Source organism: Enhydra lutris, unplaced genomic scaffold (assembly GCF_002288905.1).
Source record: "Enhydra lutris kenyoni isolate GAN:26980312 unplaced genomic scaffold, ASM228890v2 scaffoldscaffold116, whole genome shotgun sequence".
NCBI classification, from domain to species: domain Eukaryota; kingdom Metazoa; phylum Chordata; class Mammalia; order Carnivora; family Mustelidae; genus Enhydra; species Enhydra lutris.
The window spans coordinates 271,871-293,441 of NW_019154200.1; the positions used below are offsets into that span (position 1 = coordinate 271,871).

Genomic DNA, 21,571 nt, shown 5'->3' on the forward strand with positions numbered 1-21,571 from the left:
TGTATAAAGAACTTATCAAACTCAACACCCAAAGAACAAATAATCCAATCAAGGCAGAAGACATGAATAGACATTTCTGCAAAGAAGACATCCAAATGGCCAACAGACACATGAAAAAGTGCTCAACATCACTCGGCATCAGGGAAATATAAATCAAAACCACAGTGAGATACCACCTCACACCAGTCAGAATGGCTAAAATTAACAAGTCAGGAAATGACAGATGTTGGCGAGGATGCGGAGAAAGGGGAACCCTCCTACACTGTTGGTGGGAATGCAAGCTGGTGCAGCCACTCTGCATGACTGCATGGAGGTACGGCATGGAGGTTCCTCAAAAAGTTGAAAATAGAGCTACCCTATGACCCAGCAATCACACTACTGGGTATTTACCCTAAAGATACAAATGTAGTGATCCAAAGGGGCATGTGCACCCGAATGTTTATAGCAGCAATGTCCACAATAGCCAAACTATGGAAAGAACCTAGATGTCCATCAACAGATGAATGGATAAAGAAGATGTGGTATATATATACAATGGAATACTAAGCAGCCATCAAAAAACCCCCAAAATCTTGCCATTTGCAATGATGTGGATGGAACTAGAGAGTATTATGCTTAGCAAAATTAGTCAATTAGAGAAAAACAATTATTATATGAGATCTCTGATATGAGGAATTTGACAGGCAGGGTGGGGGATCATGGGAGGGGTAGGGAGGGAAAAAATGAAACAAGATGGGATTGAGAAGGAGACAAATCATAAGAGACTCTTAATCTCACAAAACAAACTGAGGGTTGCAGGGGGAAGGGGGGTAGGGAGAGGGTGGCTGGGTTATGGACATTGGGAGAGTATATGCTACGGTGAGTGCTGTGAAATATGTAAGCCTGATAATTCACAGACCAGTACCCCTGGGGCAAATAACACATTACACAGTAGTAAAAAAAGAAAAAAAAAAAAAAAATATATATATATATATATATATATATTTATTAAAAGAAAGGAAAAGAGGTTGTGTATAATCCTGAAGATGGAAAATGGCTCAATGCACAGAAATCAGAAATAAATATATCGAAGCACTTCATTTCAAAAATGAGTATCTGCATGGAGTAGGGGGAAATCAAACATAAATGAAAAATGGAGGGAATTATTTTCAAATAGTATCACAAAGATCAAATTCCCTTCCATGAAATCAAATCAACAGAAAAAAAGGCAAAGGTTATAAAAAAGAAATATAAACAGACCTTAAGCTTTTAATAAGATGTTCACTCAAATACATGGGAAGAGTACAAATTCTAAGCTCCAGATTACCACTTTTCACCTATCAGACTGGTAATGATTAAAAAGTACGTGGCCGGGAAGAGAGACACTGCTGTCCATTGATTTGGGAAGTGTAAGTTGGCCAAGTCAGCAGTTATCTCTTAAGCTGACTCATACATATATCCTTTGACCCAACAATTCCACTTCAAGGACTTTGCTCTCCAGATATATTATTACCTGTGCAAATGACATGTAAAAGGCCACTAACTACAGTAACGTTTGTGATCAGTATCCACCAAGGCTCCATTTATGGACAGTTAAAGGGACAGTTAATTTATATTCATTAATGAGGGACCAGTTGAATACCCTTGACATAGCATATAAAGGAATATTATGCAACTACTAAAAATATTTAACATTAGTGACTCATATGGAAGGATCACCAAGATACAATTCAAAAATGGCAGATAAAAACTGTATGTTATTGGGAATGCATTGAAAGTACAGATTGCTCCAGCAATATAGACATTTTAACAATGTTTATTCTTCCAATCCATGAACATGGAATGCTCTTCCATCTTTTTGTGTCTTCTTTAATTTCTCTCATGAGTGTTCTGTAGCTCCTTGAGTACAGATCCTTTACCTCTTTGGTTAGGTTTATTCCCAGGTGTCTTATGGTTCTTGGTGCTATAGTAAATGGAATCGATTCTCTCATTTCCCTTTCTATATTTTCATTGTTAGTGTATAAGAAAGCAACTGATTTCTGTACATTGATTTTGTATCCTGCCACGTTACTGAATTGCTGTATGAGTTCTAGTAGTTTGGGGGTGGAGTCTTTTGGGTTTTCCATATAAAGTATCATGTCATCTGTGAAGACAGAGAGTTTGACTTCTTCACTGGTAATTTGAATACCTCTTATCTCTTTTTGTTGTCTGATTGCTGTTGCTAGGACTTCTAATACTATGCTGAACAACAGTGGTGAGAGTGGTCATCCTTGTCGTGTTCCTGATCTTAAAGGGAAGGAAGGCTGTCAACTTTTCCCCATTGAGGATGATACTCGTGGGGTTTTCACAGACAGATTTTATGAAGTTGAGGAATGTTCCCTCTATCCCTATACTTTGAAGCGTTTTAATCAGGAATGGATGCTGTATCTTGTCAAATACTTTTTCTGCATCAATTGAGAGGACCATGTGGTTTTTCTCTCTTATTGATTTGTTCTATCACATTGATTGATTTGCAAATGTTGAACCACCCTTGCATCCCAGGGATAAATCCTATCTGGTCACGGTGGATAATCTTTTTAATGTACTGTTGGATCCTATTAGTGGGGATCTTGTTGAGAATCTTAACATCCATATTCATCAGGGATAGTGGTCTGAATTTCCCCCTTCTAAGACTCCTTGGTGGGGTCTTTGCCTGATTTGGGATCAGAGTAATGCCGGCTTCATAAACAGTCTGGAAGTTTTTCTTCTGCTCCAGTTGTTTGAAACAACTTCAGGAGAATAGGTATTATTTCTTCTTTGAATGTTTGGTAGAATTCCCCAGGGAATCTGTCAGGTCGTGGGCTCTTCTTTTTTGGGAGGTTTTTGATCACTGCTTCAATCTTGTTACTAGATATTGGTCTATTCAGGTTGTCAATTTCTTCCTGACTCAGCTTTGGAAGTTTATAGGTTTCCAGGAAGGCATACATTTCCTCTAGGTTGCTTAACTTACTGGCATATAACTGTTGATAATAATTTCTTTTTTTTTTAAGATTTTATTTATTATTTCTGATGATTGTTTCTATGTCCTTGATGTTTGCTGTGATCTCTCCCTTTTCATTCATAATTTCACTGGCATTTTTCAAAGAGCTGGAACAACTCTAAATTTGTATGGAACCAGAAGAGACTCTGAATTGCTAAGGAAATATTGAAAAAGAAAAACAAAACTGGGGGCCTCACATTGCCTGATTTCAAGCTTTACTACAAAGCTGTGATCACCAAAACAGCATGGTACTGACACAAAAACAGACACATAGACCAGTGGAACAAAGTAGAGAGCCCAGATAAGGACCCTCAACTCTATGGGCAAATAATCTTCGACAAAGCAGGAAAAAACATACAGTGGAAAAAAAGACAGTCGCTTCAATAAATGTGCTGGGAAAATTGGACAGCTATGTGTAGAATGAAACTCGACCATTCGCTTACACCATACACAACGATAAACTCGAAATGGATAAAAGACCTCTACGTGAGGCAGGAATCTATCAAAATCCTAGAGGAGAACATAGGCAGTAACCTCTTCGACATCAGCCACAGCAACTTTTTTCAAGATAGGTCTCCAAAGGCAAAGGAAACAAAAGCGAAAATGAACTTTTGGGACTTTATCAAGATCAAAAGCTTCTGCACAGCAAAGGAAACAGTCAACAAAACAAAGCGGCAACCCACAGAATGGAAGAAGATATTCGCAAATGACACTACAGACAAAGGGCTGATATCCAAGATCTACAAAGAACTTCTCAAACTCAACACACACAAAACAGATAATCATGTCAAAAAGTGGGCAGAAGACAGGAATAGACTTCTCCAATGAAGACATACAAATGGCTAACAGACACATGAAAAAATGCTCATCATCATTAGCCATCAGGAGATTCAAATCAAAACCACACTGAGATACCACATTACACCAGTTGGAATGGCCAAAATCAACAAGACAGTAAACAACATGTGTTGGAGAGGATGTGGAGAAAGGGGAACCCTCTTACGCTGTTGGTGGGAATGCAAGCTAGTGCAGCCATTTTGGAAAACATTGTGGAGATCTCAAAAAATTAAAAATAGAGCTACCCTATGACCCTGCAATTGCACTACTGGGTATTTACCCAAAGATACAGATGTAGTGAAAAGAAGGGTCATCTGTATGAATGGCCGCAGTCACCAAACTGTGGAAAGAACCAAGATGCCCTTCAACGGACAAATGGATAAAGAAGATATGGTTCATATATACAATGGAATATTATGCCTCCATCAGAAAGGATGAATATCCAACTTTTGTATCAACATGGATGGGACTGGAGGAGATTATGCTGAGTGAAGTTAAGTCAAGCAGAGAGAGTCAAGTACCATATGGTTTCACTTACTTGTGGAGCATAGGGAGTAACACAGAGGACATGGGGAGATGGAGAGGAGGAGTGAGTTGGGGGAAATTGGAGGGGGAGAAGAACCATGACAGACTGTGGAGTCTGAGAAACAAACTGAGGGTTTTGGAGGGGAGGGGGATGGAGGGTTGGGTGAGCCTGGTGGTGGGTATTGCAGAGGGCATGGATTGCATGGAGCACTGGGTGTGGTGCATAAACAATGAATTTTAGAACATTGAAAAGAAATAAAATTTTAAAAAAACCAAAACTTTATGCTATTTTATTTTCATAAAAGAAAAATATACACATTCTTTTGCTTAGCTATTACAATAGAAAAAAATCTTTGGAAGGATACAAAGACCTCATTAGGGAGCTACCTCCAGAAAGAACTAGATCTGGGGAGCTGAGGGAGAAAGTGAATTTTCACTGTCTTTTCACACCTTTTGGATTTTTCAACATATGTTGTACTAAATATTTTTTAAGTAAATAAAAATTAAACTCCATCATGGGTTACATTTTTCATCTGAGTCTCCTATTTCAAGTTTGGGGCATATTCTCTGAATATTCAGTTTTAAATACTGTATTAAATAATCAACATATGTTGCCATCGTGGACACGAAACCATCAGAATGGCTGCCAGTTGTAAATAATTGATACGCTTATTTATCACTGCATACTCCTGAAAACCAGCCCTGGAAAGAGATATATGTGCAGTAACATTATCTGGAAGAATATACAATAAATGCTAACAACAAATGTTAAAAAAAAATAAATAGAAAAAAAAAATAAAGTACAGTCTTAAAGTTCAAATGCTCCAAAATTCTCCCAGTTTACAAATTTGTCAATATATTTAAAACCATTAAAGCAAAACTGCATATGCATAAGCATCTGGTTTAAATTTCTAATTCTGTTCTGCATACATTAAGTGTTTGTACATTTATTCATACACAAGTGATTTTTCCTTTTAAGGAAGGATTCTTCTCAACGTTTGCTTTTAATAAGTCAAAGTTCAAGATCAGAACAGGCAGTCAGGAGACCAAGATTCCAGCCCTTGTTTTGCCTCTAATTGTCTATGATCTTGGTAAAGCCACTTACTAAAGGTTTCAGGTTTGTTTTTTTGTTTTTGTTTTTTTCCATCTGTAGGTAAGGAAGCTGGATTTGATTAGTGCTCAACTTTAAACCATGCCTCCTTTGATAATCACAGTAAGTTCACATCTCCTTTACTTGAAATGCAAAATAAATTTAACATCAAAAGTAAAAAAATTGAAAGGAAAGGTAAAATACAATTTTATTTTCAAACTGATCCTGCTGCTCATTTTTCTTCCTGAGGCTCATTTTACTACTGCCTATCCTCCACACACACATACTCTATAAACTGGACTAGGGGATTTCTCAGGCATCGCCACATTTAAAATACAAGTTCTGCATATAAGGCAAAAGAATTATCCTCAAGTATACTTGTTCTAATTTAATTTGGAGCATTTCACTGTTCTGAATAGCCCATACAATTTTAACAAAGATACAAAAATAAAACAAAATAACGAATATGGAAGTAAAAATTCACATTTAGCCTTTTAGGTGAAGGAGGCCTGCCCAGGAGAAGACTATCAAAACTGCTTTTAAGAATTTGGTAATCAGGGGGGCACCTGGGTGGCTCAGTGGGTTAAGCCTCTGCCTTCAGCTCAGGTCATGATCTCAGGGTCCCGGGATCGAGTCCCGCATCGGGCTCTCTGCACAGTGGGGAGCCTGCTTCCCCCTCTTTCTGTGCCTGACTCTCTGCCTACTTGTGATCTCTGTCTGTCGAATAAAGAAAAATCTTTAAAAACAAACAAACGAACGAAAAAAAGAATCTGGTAATCAGGGCACCTGGATGGCTCAGTCATTAAGTGTCTGCTTCAGCTTAGGTCATGATCTAATGATCGATGATCGATCCTTGGGATCGAGCCCCTCATTGGGCTCCCTGTTCAGTCGGAAGCCTGCTTCTCTCCCTTTCCCACTCCCCCTACTTGTGTTCCCTCTCTCACTCTCTGTCAAAATAAACAAATAAAATCTTTTAAAATAAAAAAATATATATTTTTTTTAAAGATTTTATTTATTTATTTTGACAGAGAGAGATCACAAGTAGACAGAGAGGCAGGCAGAGAGAGGGAGGGAAGCAGGCTCCCTGCTGAGCAGAGAGCCCGATGTGGGACTCGATCCCAGGACCCCGAGATCATGACCTGAGCCGAAGGCAGTGGCTTAAACCACTGAGCCACCCAGGCGCCCCCTAAAAATATATTTTTTTAAAAAGGATCTGGTAATCTTCCATTGGTACATGATAAACACAGGATAAATCAACAGCCACAGGGTTTAACAATGCTATTTAAAGAACCGGCACCTGCTTCCTAAGTCACACTGTACGAAACAGGAGCTTCTGCCATTCTGCTTAAGCAAGTCAGCTTAAGCTCACAGAAGTAACAAACTCAAATCTGATTTAAGGAGAGACTATGTAATGCCTGGGAAGGACAGCAGAAGGTCTCGGGTGGAGATGAATGGATATATTATCAGAATAATCTGACTATAAACCCAAAAGTCTGTGGCAGTGAGCAGATTCCTCAATACTACCTGAACTTGTTTTCCACTTCTGCACAAGAACACCATCAATTTACCTGCTCTAGTGATCTCAAAGTAACATTAGTAAAATTCTATCCGCTAATACAGGGGAAAGCTCTTAACTATCTGCAAAAATTCTTTTCTCAATATTCTTCTGGAATTCCGTTTAGGAAAGATTCTTTTCCCAATATTCTTCTGGAATTCAGTTTAGGAAAGAAAGCTCTTCTTCCCTTCCATTCTCATGATGGTTGTTACATTCGAATTTCATTCCATTATTTAATAACTGCCACTGTGAATGAATGGCTATCTCTCTACCAAGAAGACTAGACTGTGGGTTCCACAAGCCAGAGCTCATGTCTTACTCAATTTGATATTCCCCAACAACCTAGTTTAGAACATGATAAACGAAACTCAGTTTAGTACAAAGGAATATACTATGTATCTTACAACATGTTAATATTCCCCCCTTCAATTATTTTAGAATGTTCCTTTGATATTTGAAAGTAACTTTTAAAATCTAGCAAAATAACAAAATAGCTAGTTTAAAGTCATGTCCATTGATCACATAAATTTCAGTTAATGTTATTAAAATGACATAATAAAACACAAAGAAATCGCACCTCTTTATGATCTTCTACAACTGTCAAGATAGTATCAATAGTATGTAAAATTCCCATAGCCATTACTGTTTTGTCCTCAATTTCTTCATATTCATCACTTTGAAGAACTTTGCCAAATATCTCAGCCTATGAACATAACATATACACATTCAAAAATCAGTACTGTTATACCTACCCCTTGCTGTTGTTATAAGTTAATAAAAGGGCAATGGCACTCATCTAGGTATCAGCCTTGCTCACACTTAAGTTACACACATTGCTGAGTAAATCAATGATAGAAATGGTCATGTTTTAAATATGTGACATTTTTTTCCTTAACTAATCACTAGAGTGGAATATACATTAGTTACAACAATTAGATAGCTATTTTTTAACTTCTGGTTATCATTAAACAAATAAACCCAAAGTCTGTGAAAAGTGAAATCTAGCAATACTCAAATGAAAAATTTAATAGAAGGTAAAAGACAAAATCAAGAGATCACCAGGAAAATGAAACAAAAAAGACAGACAGACATGGAAGACAGGAGAAAAAAGGTAGAAAAATAAAGACTCAGTCCTGACCCAATATCCAATATCAGACTTACAGAACAGGGGGGAAAAAATGGTAGGGAGAAATTAACCAAATAAGTAATTCAAGAAGTTGCCCAAAACTGAAAGAAATGAGTTTCCAGATTTAAGCTCAGAAAGTGAATATTTAGAAGGCTCATATCAAAGCACATCATTATAAAATCTCAGAATATTACAGATGAAATAATCTCAATGTTATTAGATTTAAGTCTAATTAACTACAGAAACTAACAAACTGTCAGAATTATTAGAGCAAACACATTTATATTAACATTTCAATTGCTTATAAAACTAAATTCCAAATTTTGGAATTTAATTTATTCAGGTAAGTCAAAGCTTTAATTTTTATTATTCAAGGCTGAATTTACATTCAAACTAACATAAACCTCTGCCCATTCTTACCAAATGTTGGGTCATATCAACAGCAATTGAGGCTACTTCTTGACTATATTCACATATCATCTTCTGGATGACATTAGTAACATCATCATTTTCAGTCTCTCTAACAATGTGCAACAGCTCCTGCATGATAGGCCTTACGTGTGGCTTCATATATTCCTTAGCTAATGCAATAAAACAAACAAAAATCAGCAAACACTTAGGCATTTACAAGTGGTTAAAGGAATTAACATGGTCACATGAAGTGACATAGACTAATAGATTCTTGGCAGATACATGCTCTATGGTAAGTAAGACACAAAGCTATCCCAAAATGATCTTCACCAATATATCCATCTCCCTGTAAGTAATTAGGAGTAATCAATCCTACACATGGGAAAGAACTGACCTACCCAAAATGCCAAGAACTTTCACTGAGAAATGTTCATTATACAAATGCTCTATCACCAGCATGACTTATAGGACATATATATGACATCAAGATACAAGCATAAAAAAATCATGTAGATAAAAACTATGCCCAATATTGATGGCGCCCATTCCCCACCACATATCCTTGTACAATGTTCACTGAAACACTGCTGAATGAAAGTAAACTAGGCTCATGTTCTTCATAAAACTGAATTTACTTCCAAAGGTTTACCTGAACTTTGAATGATAGTCTTCTAAACAAACAAATGATTTATCTGTGTTATCACTCACTAAAAATACCGCTTGCTACTTTCGGAACTAGTAGAATCACAGAATCCTAGAGTGGAAAGGACTCCTGAGGCCATCTAGTCCAAACTCCTGAATTTAAATATATGGCTATCTAACCCTTGACACAGCAACCGAGTAGCAGAATCAAAACTAGACACCAGGTCTCTTGATTCCCAGTCTACCCCAGGGCCCAACGGTAACCAACTTATTTCCTAATCTAAAACTTTTCTGGAGGGGCACCTCGGTGGCTCAGTGGGTTAAAGCCTCTGCCTTTGGCTCAGGTAATGGTCCCAGGGTCCTGGGATTGAGCCCCATATCGGGCTCTCTGCTCAGCGGGGAGCCTGCTTTCTCCTCTCTCTCTGCCTGCCTCTCTGCCTACTTGTGGTCTCTCTCTGTCAAATAAATAAATAAAATCTTTAAAATAAAAAATAAAAAAAATATGGGCGCCTGAGTGGCTCAGTGGGTTAAGCCTCTGCCTTCGGCTCAGGTCATGATCTCGGGGTCCTGGGATCGAGGCCTGCATCGGGCTCTCTGCTCAGCGGGGAGCCTGCTTCCTCCTCTCTCTCTGCCTGCCTCTCTGCCTACTTGTGATCTCTGTCAGATAAATAAATAAAATCTTTAAAAAAAAAATAAAAATAAATAAAAATAAAAAATAAAAAAATAAAATAAATAAAACTTTTCTGGAAACCAGTCAATAGGAACTCCTAAAAAGAGGAAGAATAAACTCCTATGAAATTGTGAGGGGGCAAAGGTTCAGAAATCTAAACCCTGAACCTTAAGACATCGAGAATCATCCTTATTAGAGAAGTAAGTAAAGCAACTATTTGAGAAGACAATGTAAAAATAAAAATAGAATAAACTTTCTAAAAGGTATTTTTGGCTTTACCTTGTGTCTGGTTAGAAATTAATGACTGGAGAGCAAGGGCAGCTTCAACTTTGACAGGCATCTCCTTATCTTCAATCAGGCTCTTCTTTGCCAGTTCAACTGCATTTCTTAGATTAAGCTCATTATGAAACTTCAGAGAACTGAATGCATGAAGTACCCAGCAGGACTATGTTAGAAGAAGTTAAGTAGGGAACTATTAGGATCATGGCATTCTATAATAAAATCATGCATAAAGGAACTTCTTACTAAGTAAAATATTGTTAACTCTACCAAGTACTATTTGTTTTGGGAGGGTAGCATATTAGCCTCAGTTGCTAACTTCTGGATCTCCCATTTTTTTATTTAAAAAGGCAGTTTGGGGGCACCTGGGTGGCTCAGTGGGTTAAGCCGCTGCCTTCGGCTCAGGTCATGATCTCAGGGTCCTGGGATCGAGCCCCGCATCGGGCTCTCTGCTCAGCAGGGAGCCTGCTTCCTCCTCTCTCTCTGCCTACCTCTCTACCTGCTTGTGATCTCTCTCTGTCAAATAAATAAATAAAATCTTTAAAAAAAAAATAAAAATAAAAAAATAAAAAGGCAGTTTTGTAACTTCTAAATTATCTGTATGCATTTTTCACAAGGAAAAGAAAATGGAACCAAGTTGAAGTGTCTCTGAAAAAAGAAATCCTGTTCAAGGTTGATAAATACTATGATTCATAATTAATTTGTTATTTAGTTACATGTAAGAGCTACTACAAACCAGTGTTTGACTTTCATTTGCTGGCCTTCACAGCAAACAAATGAAACATTATTTTCCCTTACTAGCATCAGGCTTTCTTATTAGCAAGCTTCCTTTTTTTCTTTCTTTCCTTTTTTATTTTTTTCATATAAGGTATGAAGAATTTTAAACCTTCTAGAGGTTACCAAATTTTAAACCATTGGACCACAGAATCCTATTATTACTTTAATTCTCTATATACATAAAACATACAAGTAATGGTAATTTGAATTACCAAAGACTTTTTAGCAAGAGAGTTACAATTCATACAGCTGTCAAAGACAACAGCTTACCTATAAAAACACTTGTACGCCCTCTGCACCTCTAATCTACATGCGCCCAAATACTTCTCCAGTGAACATTACCTTCTGTTTATAAAATGCTTTAGTGTGTAAGACATTGTTAACATATGTTCTTTATAGCAAGACATTTTTTGTTTTGATGTACTTATAAAGATAAATACTAGGCTCTTGAATTAATGTTCTATTTTTATTTCTCCATAAAAGATATTGATTTTAGAAGTAATATACACTTAGAACATGAATAAGTTTACGTGGATTATTATTTTCTCCATTTTCCTAAGGCATATATATCGACCTAATATACGATTTATACTAATCAAGTTTTTAACCAAACTAGAATGTCATGCTGTTTTAGGTACTAAAAATGAATCAGTCTACGAATTTACATTGTATTACTGCTGTAACATCATCCCTCTCCCTGCATGTGTTACAAATGCAGCAAGTAGGGCTAGGGTGAAAATTTAAAGCAGCTGGAATTAAAATCCATAAATCCATTATTTACTAGCTTGTTTTTTATTCAGCTTAGGTGACCATAAGGGACATTCTAATTGACTTCATTTTATCCCAATATATGGTAAAAGGTCATTTTATCCAAAAACATTTTTAAAGTTTATTTATTTATTTTTTAATAATCTCTACACCCAGCGTGGGGCTCGAACTCATGATCCCTATGTGACTCCAAGATCAAGTCGCATACTCTTCCAACTGAGCTAGCCAGGCACCCCTCAAATGAACACTTTAAGACACATAATGGAAATATGGAAAACTTACTCTAGCCCGAAGGTATCCCAGGTTAGACAACAGTAATGGAAATACATGATTCTGCAGCAACAACTCCATTCGGTCCTTGAATAAAGTCTTCTGTAAGGAAATAGAAATGAAGTTTAAACTTAGCAATGCATTTTCATATAAAAATCACAACCGAATAAAGTATGTTTATTATGACTTATGTTTAATATACTTCTATGTACAATTTTATAAAATTATTTGACCTACATATTATGCATTTTAAAACAAGACAGAAATAGTACCTTACCTATAATTTGGTACTGACTGATTTTTTTTTTTTTTTAAGATTTTATTTATTTGAGAGAGAGCATGAGAGGGACAAGGTACAGAGGGAGAAGCCAACTCCCTGCTGAGCAGAGGGCCTGATGTGGGACTTGATCCTGAGACTCCAGGATCATGACCTGAGCTGAAGGCAGTTGCTTAACCAACTGAGCCACCCAGGTGCCCCCCACTGATTTTTGTAGCAACAAATAACACTAGTCATTTTGTATCCTTTTCTCATATGGCAACAGTTTCTTTTCTTTTCTTTTTTTTTTTAAGATTTTATTTATTTATTTGAGAGAGAATGAGTGAGAGAGAGCATGAGAGAGGAGAAGGTCAGAGGGAGAAGCCGACTCCCCAAGGAGCTGGGAGCCCGATGCGGGACTCGATCCTAGAAGTCTGGGATCATGACCTGAGCTGAAGGCAGTCGCTCAACCAACTGAGCCACCCAGGCGCCCTGGCAACAGTTTCATACAGAAAAACTGACAAAGTGAGATTTTCTTTTTAAATAAAGACACAGATGACAGAAAAAAGGATGTTTACAGTCAACTCAATTATGCAGAAGCAGTCACAAGTTTTAAATTATTCACTACTTTCATATTCTCTCATTTGACTGTGCTTAAATTAAGTAAATTATATTATGAGTAGCCTGACCTTCAATAAAATATCAGCCAAGGAACCAATCACATGCAGGGCTCCATCTTTCTTCCTTGGATCAAAGTTCGGGTCTGTTAGGATTTGATAACAAAATGCCATCATTTTTGGCAACACCTAGAGAAACAGAGGAATCCATTTTAGTCCATGTGAGCTTTCACTGCCTTACTACTACAGTGTTAAGTGTGATACACAAATTTTTAAAACTGAAGCCATTTTATTGTGTTTTATCAAGCAATTACAATTAAGAAAGCAACCCTTTTCCCTAACAAGGACAGGAAAATACTCAAGTGTTAGATTAAAACAAATAATATAATTTTTTTTAAATAGTAGGTGTATAACTGGTGTCAAAGCAACATAGTCGATCTTTCAACTTTGGATTTAAAAAGAGTAACTGTATACCTCTTTTCTTTTCTTTGCAGCAGTATACAAGAGAGTCTGGGCTGCTGTGGTGGGAGAAGCATAATCTTCAAAAATATCTAAGATTTTAAAAGGTTAAACCACATTAGTAAAAATACAATTTCTTATTAAAGATTTTAAACCCAATAGAGCACTACTCCAAAACAAAAAAATAAAAAGTGCCCACATATGACCCTGGTTTACAGTATAAAAATGTTAAGGATATATCATCAGTGCTCCCATGCACAATAATTATTTAACAATCTCTATATGTTGTCCTTTTAAACAATCATATTAAAGAGAATAATATATATTAGGCATATCCATTTCACTAAGACAAACATTTATTTAGTGCTTGTTATGTGCCAGGCACTGCTCTAGACTCTGGGGATACAAGGATCAAACAAAAAGGGTTCTCACAGAATTCACAAGGTAAGAGAAAGAAACAGATTATACACATACACACACAACAGGTACAACAGGGTAAGGAAGAAGAGAGTGAGGTTATAGAAGAGAGCGAGGTTATATGGAGTGCTAGTTTAAATATGGTGTCAAGGAAAGCCTCTTTAATTCTCTGCTGGGCTAACACTTAAGCAGAAACTGAATGAAGGAGAGAGAAAACTCTACATGGAGATCTAAAGATAAAGCTTTCCAAACAAAGGAAACTGCAAGTGTAAAAGCCTTGCGGGACTGCGAGGTCAGTGCTTGGCTCTATCAACAGGCAGATTCAGCAGTATTCAATGGGTATTTCTGAATATATAACACACCACTTTTAAAACGCACAACTGAACATCACGAAAATTTCCAAATTTCAGAACAGGCAGGTATTTGAAAAGTATCTCCTATCATATGTCCATATTTAAGTATAAAAATAAGACCAAATCTAAGTCTTTGCCAATATATAAAACACAAATGTAATAATACTAATAACTAACAGGTACTGCGGGCCAGACACTATACTCATGAGACTACCTACTGCACCCAGCACTTACTCTTTGGCAGGCACTCTGCTGAGATTTTACAAGCATCGAATATTCTACTCTAAGCAGTTAAGGAAGTTAGAATACATGTATTATCCCACTTTTTCCTCCCAAGACTATTAATATCGCTGATTTTATAGCTGAAAATAGTGCATCTTAGAGAGGCTAAGTAACTTGCCCACAGACACACAGTGAGTAAGTGACCAAGACAGAATTGCACCCACACTGTCTTAACATCAAGAGCCTATGCTCTCATAGTTTTTACCAAATCTAAAAACATTATTAATGCCAACGCATTTAGATAAGAATACCTTGTTCAATAAATAGCTGTAAATGACAAAAATATAAAAAGAAAACTATGTAACTGTATAACTGTTCTTCCCTACAGTTACCAAAAGAAAAATATACATATCGAATAATAGGCACTATATCCTAGTCCACAAAAGAAAATGATTTTTTTCCAAAAAGCATTTGAGTTCATCTTGAATTATCCATATTCTCTTTAATCAATAAAATGTAAATTCTGTCAATCAACACTCACAGCTGTTTATTATTATATTTCTGAAACCTGAGATACAGGGTTTTGGAGGGGAGGGGGTTGGGGGTAGTGGGTATTGTGGAGGGCACGGATTGCATGGAGCACGGGGTGTGGTACATAAACAATGAATTCTGGAGGTGAGCCTGGTAGTGGATATTGTGGAGGGCACGGATTGCATGGAGCATGGGGTATGGTACATAAACAATGAATTCTGGAACACTGAAAAGAAATTTTTAAAAAATAAATAAAAAATTTTTTAAAAACTGAGATACTATCCTATTTTACATAAAGAGTAAATGAAATAATGGTAGCTTTCTGAACACTAAACAAATACTCTGGCTGTTACAAGACCAGTGCTCTAACCCCTGAGCTATGGAGCCTACTCTGGCTGTTACAAAAACACACAGGTATTATAGAAAAACTAAACACTAAAATAATGCCTTGAGAACAGACGAAAGACTGGCTAATCAAAACAAAAGGCATTACGAAGGGGAAATAATAAATCATGCATATGTGAAATGATTTTCAAAAGGAAACAGTGGAATGAAGGTATAAGGCAGATGGTATTTATTTGCCTTCTCCTTCATTTGCCTCTCTGGTACTTGTCCCCAAGAGAAGAGGCACTCCCTTGGTTACTGAACCAACTGATACTAAATACAGAGCACTATAAAAACAACATAACCCAATCATCTAGCACCTCCACCAGCAGGCCTAACTCAAGTAGCCACAGACACATGGCCCAACAAGGGAAAAGCACTGTGTTGTCACTATCTTCAATGTGCCTGGGGCAGTGCTAGTTTTATCAATTCTTTACTCCAACCTTGATGGAATGGCTACTAGAGCCAAACACTAGTAGAGGAATGGAGAGGTGGAGAAGGGATGGAGAATGCAAAATAAAGCAAATGAACAAGATAAAGCCCCTCTCCTTAAAAAGCAAGAAGTTGTAGGAGAAAGAGGTACACAAGAAACATTCTGCTATGTGAAATGCCTGAGCGTTCCATGAAGCAATTAGTTTAGACTGGGGATAAAATGGAATAAACTCAACCAACCTACATGGTTCAGTAACTAAAGATCCAAAGGAAAAGTTACCTCCAAAGAACAGGGTCACGCAGGGATATTCTCACTCTCTATTGTGGAATACTTAGCCACTAAAATTAAGAAGCATACTAAATTGGGGTGCTCACAAAATATGCAGAAATCCAAATAATCTCCCAGACTAAGAACAACCCAATCTAGAAATGCGTATCCCAAAAGGTACCAAAAGGGATGGTCTCTCCGGTTCAGCATCGTCACAGGAAAAGTTGAAGATGGCTCCCTGACTGCTTCGGCACCCCCAAGAGGGATGAACAAGACAAGCTTTCCATCATCTACATGCTAAGGCCTCAAGTCCACTGGCTCAACAGAACATCAAACTCTCATGAGTTTCAGAGTTTATCAGGAAATACAGAACTTTCAGAATTTAACAAAGGAATAAAATCTGCTTAAAAATACAAATTTAGTTACAGTACTCTACATTTGCAGGAACTGGTGAGGAATAAAATCATCTCAATTACCAAATTTCATCCTTATGTACTCATATGGGTCTTCTTGCCACAGCTCTTCATCCTCATCTTTGTAACACATCACAGAAAAAATTACATCTTCAGAGATATTCTGAGAAGAAACAAAACAACAAATGGGCTTTGGGCTATTCAAATTTGGAGAATATTAATAACATAGTTACTGACAGTCTTTATGATGTTAGTTTTCCAGACTGTTAAATTAATCTTGTGGTAAGCTTGTACTGACTGAGGGGAAAGCAGGAAAGCAAGAGCGGGTGGGAGCAGGGGAGAAAGAGTTAAACTTAAGATTGTTTTTAAACAATAAATGATTAAAAGTACAGGGAAAGAGATGAATGGAAATGCTGTTCTTTGAAGCAACAGCAGCGATAATTAAGTTTTACTAACAAATCAATATTAAACACACCTTAATTCTTTAAGGAAGAAAAGGAAGTATCAAGCCAAGGTTATATTGTGAACATTTTTACATTTCCATTTTTGGCCATAAATGTCAATGAACCAGCAATATTAAAATTTCTTTTCCTCTTCCATTTTCAAAAAAATTTCCTACTCTAGAAATGTAGATTTCAGTGGGGGAAAAAATGGTATCTAATAACCTCTGTGTACACGGCTGCTAAAGCTCTACTAAGCCTGTTTGTGCTTTAACAACTACAAATGTAAAAATAGAATCACCTCTTCTCACTTTTTCCAAATTAAATTCTAGGAGAAAATTTCAACCGAGGGATTGGACTTTTCTTATTCCTACATTTCAGCAATGTAAAAAATAAAGGCCATAGGCATTAAGTAAAAAAATCCACTCTTTATTTGTAACAACATAGTATATAAAATGAATTGGTATCTTTATTAATGGCAAAGAAACTACCACTATTTGATCCAGGGTATAAGACAAATATTATTAAGATGTCCAAAGAAAATAATACAAAAATATTATATTTATAAGACCAGCAATAAGGTAACACTAAACGAATTGTTTTTGTCTATTGTTTGGTGTCTATCCTGGACAGCAAAGGCAAAGTAAAAGAATTTATTTTCCTTTTTAGATACTATCATAGAGATAGAATTTAAGAAATCTTAGTTTGAGAGGGAAAAAAATTCAGTTCTTAACCTCTTTGAATTACCCAAAATTATCTATATGCAAATAAGAATTTATTTATTAATAGGCAATAATTTTCATCCTCATTTGTTCTTTAATTAAACAATGATGCTGAATTCTATCTTTAAGTAAACAACCGATACAAAAACAGAAAACTTTGAACTTAATCCCCAAAGAGAGATAAAAATCTTGTTATACAAAAGAAAATGATCTTGTTTCATTTCCTGCAAAATAATAATAACTTAGTAGAGCCTTGGTGACTCTTTTCAAAATGTTATCACATAAAATGCCACATGTGAACCTAGCAACCTTTAGATAATAAGGATAGAAAAATATTACCTGACTAAACAGAAGGGAAACTGAGGCTGAATGAGACTCCAAGCGAGACCAACTGAATCCACGTCTTACAACTCATTAAACTTGGAGGTCTCACTCTTCTCAAATACTTAAATTTCAACACCCATCATATCAGATATAAAACTGCATGCATTTGAAATTAGTCATGGAAATAAAAATATATTAAACATATAATACAGGATTAGTAGCTTACCTTGTCTGGAGAACCTAACTTAACCACAGGAAAATCTTGGAGAGCAATTCCCTGACACTAACCTGTATGTGTGGCTTCATCTGCTTCCAGGTGACAGAATGAACAATCCCTTGATTAAGATAGTTGAATGCTTGTTGAAGAACACGGGGGGCTACATACTCTTTCTGTCTATATTGGTCTAAAATTTTTAGTAGTACCTACAGAAAAAGAGGGGAAAAAAGTTCAGGAGAACATAAACAATTTAAAGGTTAAGGGGAGGGGCATTTTAGGTATGACATAAAACCCAGAATCCTTAGAGATTAAAAAAAACAACAACAACAACAGATTTTGGGGGGAAATCAACATCTTGCGAGAAAACTCACAATTTTATTAGGTCCACGTTATATTGAACTGAAGGATGTCTCACTGTAATTCCCAGCCACTTGTCCCACTTCTAACCAACTTTATCAAAGTTGTCAGAATTCCTGCCATCACCTCGATGCCCTGTCTGCGATGCGAGCTACAAGTGGATGCTACTGCACACGATTCTTCCTAAGACCACTGTGGCCTCTATGGGGTGGAGGTGGTAGGAGAGGAGAAACAGCTAAGAGGAGAATAGTTTTTTGTAAGAGAACAATTTTTAAATACCAGGAATATATAGGAACAAATGGCTTAGACATGGATGAAAGGCCATGAAATCTGCAAGTGTATGTATGTACAACATACACACGTTTAGGTGGCACCGGAAAAACTGGGCTGAGCACACCTCAAGAGGGCATCAACTTTAGGGTGCTAAATGAGTTTAATAGCCATGGAAACAGCAGAAGACAGAGCTGACCCGCTTCCTGATTATCCTAGTTTCCACAGAGAATGGCTGAACAGATCATTTTATTCACTAACTTTCACTAGTTCATTAACAGATCATTATTCACTAATTTCCCCCACCGACTGCCTTGTGGGCCAACAAAGTAATTTGTGAGAAAATTACAGCCATAGCTTTCCTGAATTGTTGCAAGGTACTTTCTTAGAAACAATCATCCATAAAAGGAAGTATTCCATCTATGATGACAGCACTGAAGTATTTAACTTGGTATCACTGACAATAAAGAAGACTAATATGCACAGATTTATACAAATCTAGACTAGAAACACCCTCTATACTGTTAATGGCCTTTACTATGTTTAATTAATCCTTGCTTCCTTGTTGCAGTCTTGATACAGCCAGTGCTGGAATAGTTATTAAATTTCATTTGTTGAAATACAAACAAAAATGGGACTTAAATGGCAATACAGGTCAACCAATCTTCACACCCAAATGTCCTCTATAGGCTTTGTTTTTTTTTTTTTTTTTAAGATTTTTTATTTAGACAGAGACACAGCGAGGGAGGGAACACAGCCAGGGGAGTGGGAGAGGGAGAAGCAGGCCTCCTGCTGAGCAGGGAGCCCGATGCGGGGCTCGATCCCAGAATCCTAGGACCATGACCCGAGCTGAAGGCAGACGCTTAATGACTGAGCCAACCAGGTGCCCCATATAGGTTTTAAATATTAATACCAACTTGGATTATTTCTCAAGAACTATTTTCACTGTACAAAATGGTTCCCAAACTTCCACAAAAATATGTGGTAAGTTCTCAGCTGAAGGTCTTAACTTCTGAGCTCCATCCCTCTTGAAACAGATCAATTCCTCACATAAATCTTCTGATATAAAAGCTTAGAACAAAGAGGAGAGGATCAAAGGAGTAGAGAGTAAGAAACTCATAAGAGGTCAGAAAGTGAACAGACAAACCCAATCTAAGCACTGGGCACTGGGACATCAGAATCAACAAACTTAAAAGGTGTGAGTCTAGAATCTAGGAGTTTGGAAGGGCACTTCTTGTGGAAGCTGCCCTGGGATATCTGGTTCTAAAAGTGACTGCACTGTATTAGATTCCCAGAGCTGCCACTTCATCCCCTATTAACATATAATGTATTAATATGTTCACAGTCTACTTTTAAATGCATAGAAATGACTTAACTACTTTCTTTTTTGTTTCAAGATTTTATTTATTTATTTGAGAGAGAGAGAGAGAGTGTGTGCAAGAGAGAGCACGAGTTGGGGGAAAGGGGCAGAGAGAAAAGCAGCAGACTCTCCACTGAGCAGGGAACCCAAGCAGGGCTTGATCCGGGGACTCCAGAATCATGACCTTAGCCCAAGGTAGACACTTAATCGACTGTGCCACCCCGGTTCCCCAACTTAACTACTTTCAATAATAACTGTCCTTCCATTTAAAAAGCATATTTTTATTACCTGCTGAATTCCCACCGCATAGGTTTTCAAAAAGAATTCAGAAAATTCAAAGTATTCTTTTGTGACATTTCCTGGGCTTCCATATCTTAAAATACAAAGAGAAAACATTTAAATATTATAAATTTTTTTTAAAAAGCATGCTCACTTGTTTAAATACAGTCCCTTGCTAAAAGATCTATTTGGGCAGAAAACTAACACTTTCCCCTTTTCCACAATCCCCAAGATGAAATCATGATGACCTTGTATTTAGATTCTGGCCCATAATTAAATCCACCTACTTAACCAAAAGCTTCTAAAGGGCACATTTTACAAATAAAAAATATATCTGACTTTTTTTTAAATAAATGTTTCTATAATTCAATTTGACTAACTTTCCTATGGAGCTGAGTAGCCATGCACCTTCTTGTACAATGTCTACAGATTTCCAATGAGCTAAACAAGGTCATTTCTCCATTCTTTTTCACAGAACAGAAAGATCCAGAGAAGACTGTCCACATCGTTATGATCTCAAAGCCAACTATCACAGTTAAGCCTACCTTAAAACAGAAGGTGACTTTTTTTTTTAGGCCCACTATGGCTTTTAAAGAAAAATAATAATTTACTGTGGAGTATCAAGGGACCCATCCAGTTTTATTACATCCAATACTGAAATATTGATCATAAGATCATAGATCTAATGAACAGAATTACCGCTCAAAGAGACGAGCTACAATGTGCAGTGCCCATTTCTTACACTTCCACCAGACTAGTTCCGGTCTATCATCCTCATCGATCTGCAGAGTCTCCTAAGAGGACAGAAACACCAGATTACATTTCCGAATAAAACGGTTTATTCAAACAACAAAGGCAGAATAAATTTTTTTATACATTAAGTAATATTACACATGAGTTAGATTGCAAATGCATATTCTTACTTATAGATTGCTACACAGGAATTAAACAAGCAAAGCAGGGGCATCTGGGTGGCTCAGTGGGTTAAGCCTCTGCCTTCGGCTCAGGTCATGATCTCAGGATCCTGGGATCGAGCCCCGCATCGCCCTCTCTGCTCAGCATGGAGCCTGCTTCCCCCTTTCTCTCTGCCTGCCTCTCTGCCTACTTGTGATCTCTCTGTGTCAAATAAATAAATAAAATCTTTTAAAATTTTGAAAAAAAAATACACAAGCAAAGCAAATTTCAACTAACTAATGCTGTTGTTCACATTTATCTCCTATCTTCAAAAGGCCCAAATAAGTGGGAAACTAAATACAAAACACCACATCCCTTGAGGAAACTCTGGGACAACAAAAAGGTTTT

At 36.9% G+C, this 21,571-nt stretch overlaps 1 protein-coding gene across 1 annotated transcript in view; it reads right to left on the reverse strand.

Annotated features, from left to right (window-relative positions):
* LOC111139760 (importin 8) overlaps window positions 1–21,571 on the reverse strand; it is an 86,099-nt gene that overhangs the window by 41,835 nt on the left and 22,693 nt on the right. The window contains exons 7-16 of the mRNA XM_022492123.1: window positions 20,969–21,063; window positions 20,279–20,363; window positions 18,075–18,209; window positions 16,364–16,463; window positions 13,296–13,372; window positions 12,894–13,010; window positions 11,961–12,050; window positions 10,134–10,299; window positions 8,552–8,712; window positions 7,583–7,708 (exon numbers count right to left, since the gene is read on the reverse strand). Of these exons, the coding sequence (XP_022347831.1) occupies window positions 7,583–7,708; window positions 8,552–8,712; window positions 10,134–10,299; window positions 11,961–12,050; window positions 12,894–13,010; window positions 13,296–13,372; window positions 16,364–16,463; window positions 18,075–18,209; window positions 20,279–20,363; window positions 20,969–21,063 (1,152 nt within the window). The remainder of the gene's footprint in view (window positions 1–7,582; window positions 7,709–8,551; window positions 8,713–10,133; window positions 10,300–11,960; window positions 12,051–12,893; window positions 13,011–13,295; window positions 13,373–16,363; window positions 16,464–18,074; window positions 18,210–20,278; window positions 20,364–20,968; window positions 21,064–21,571) is intronic.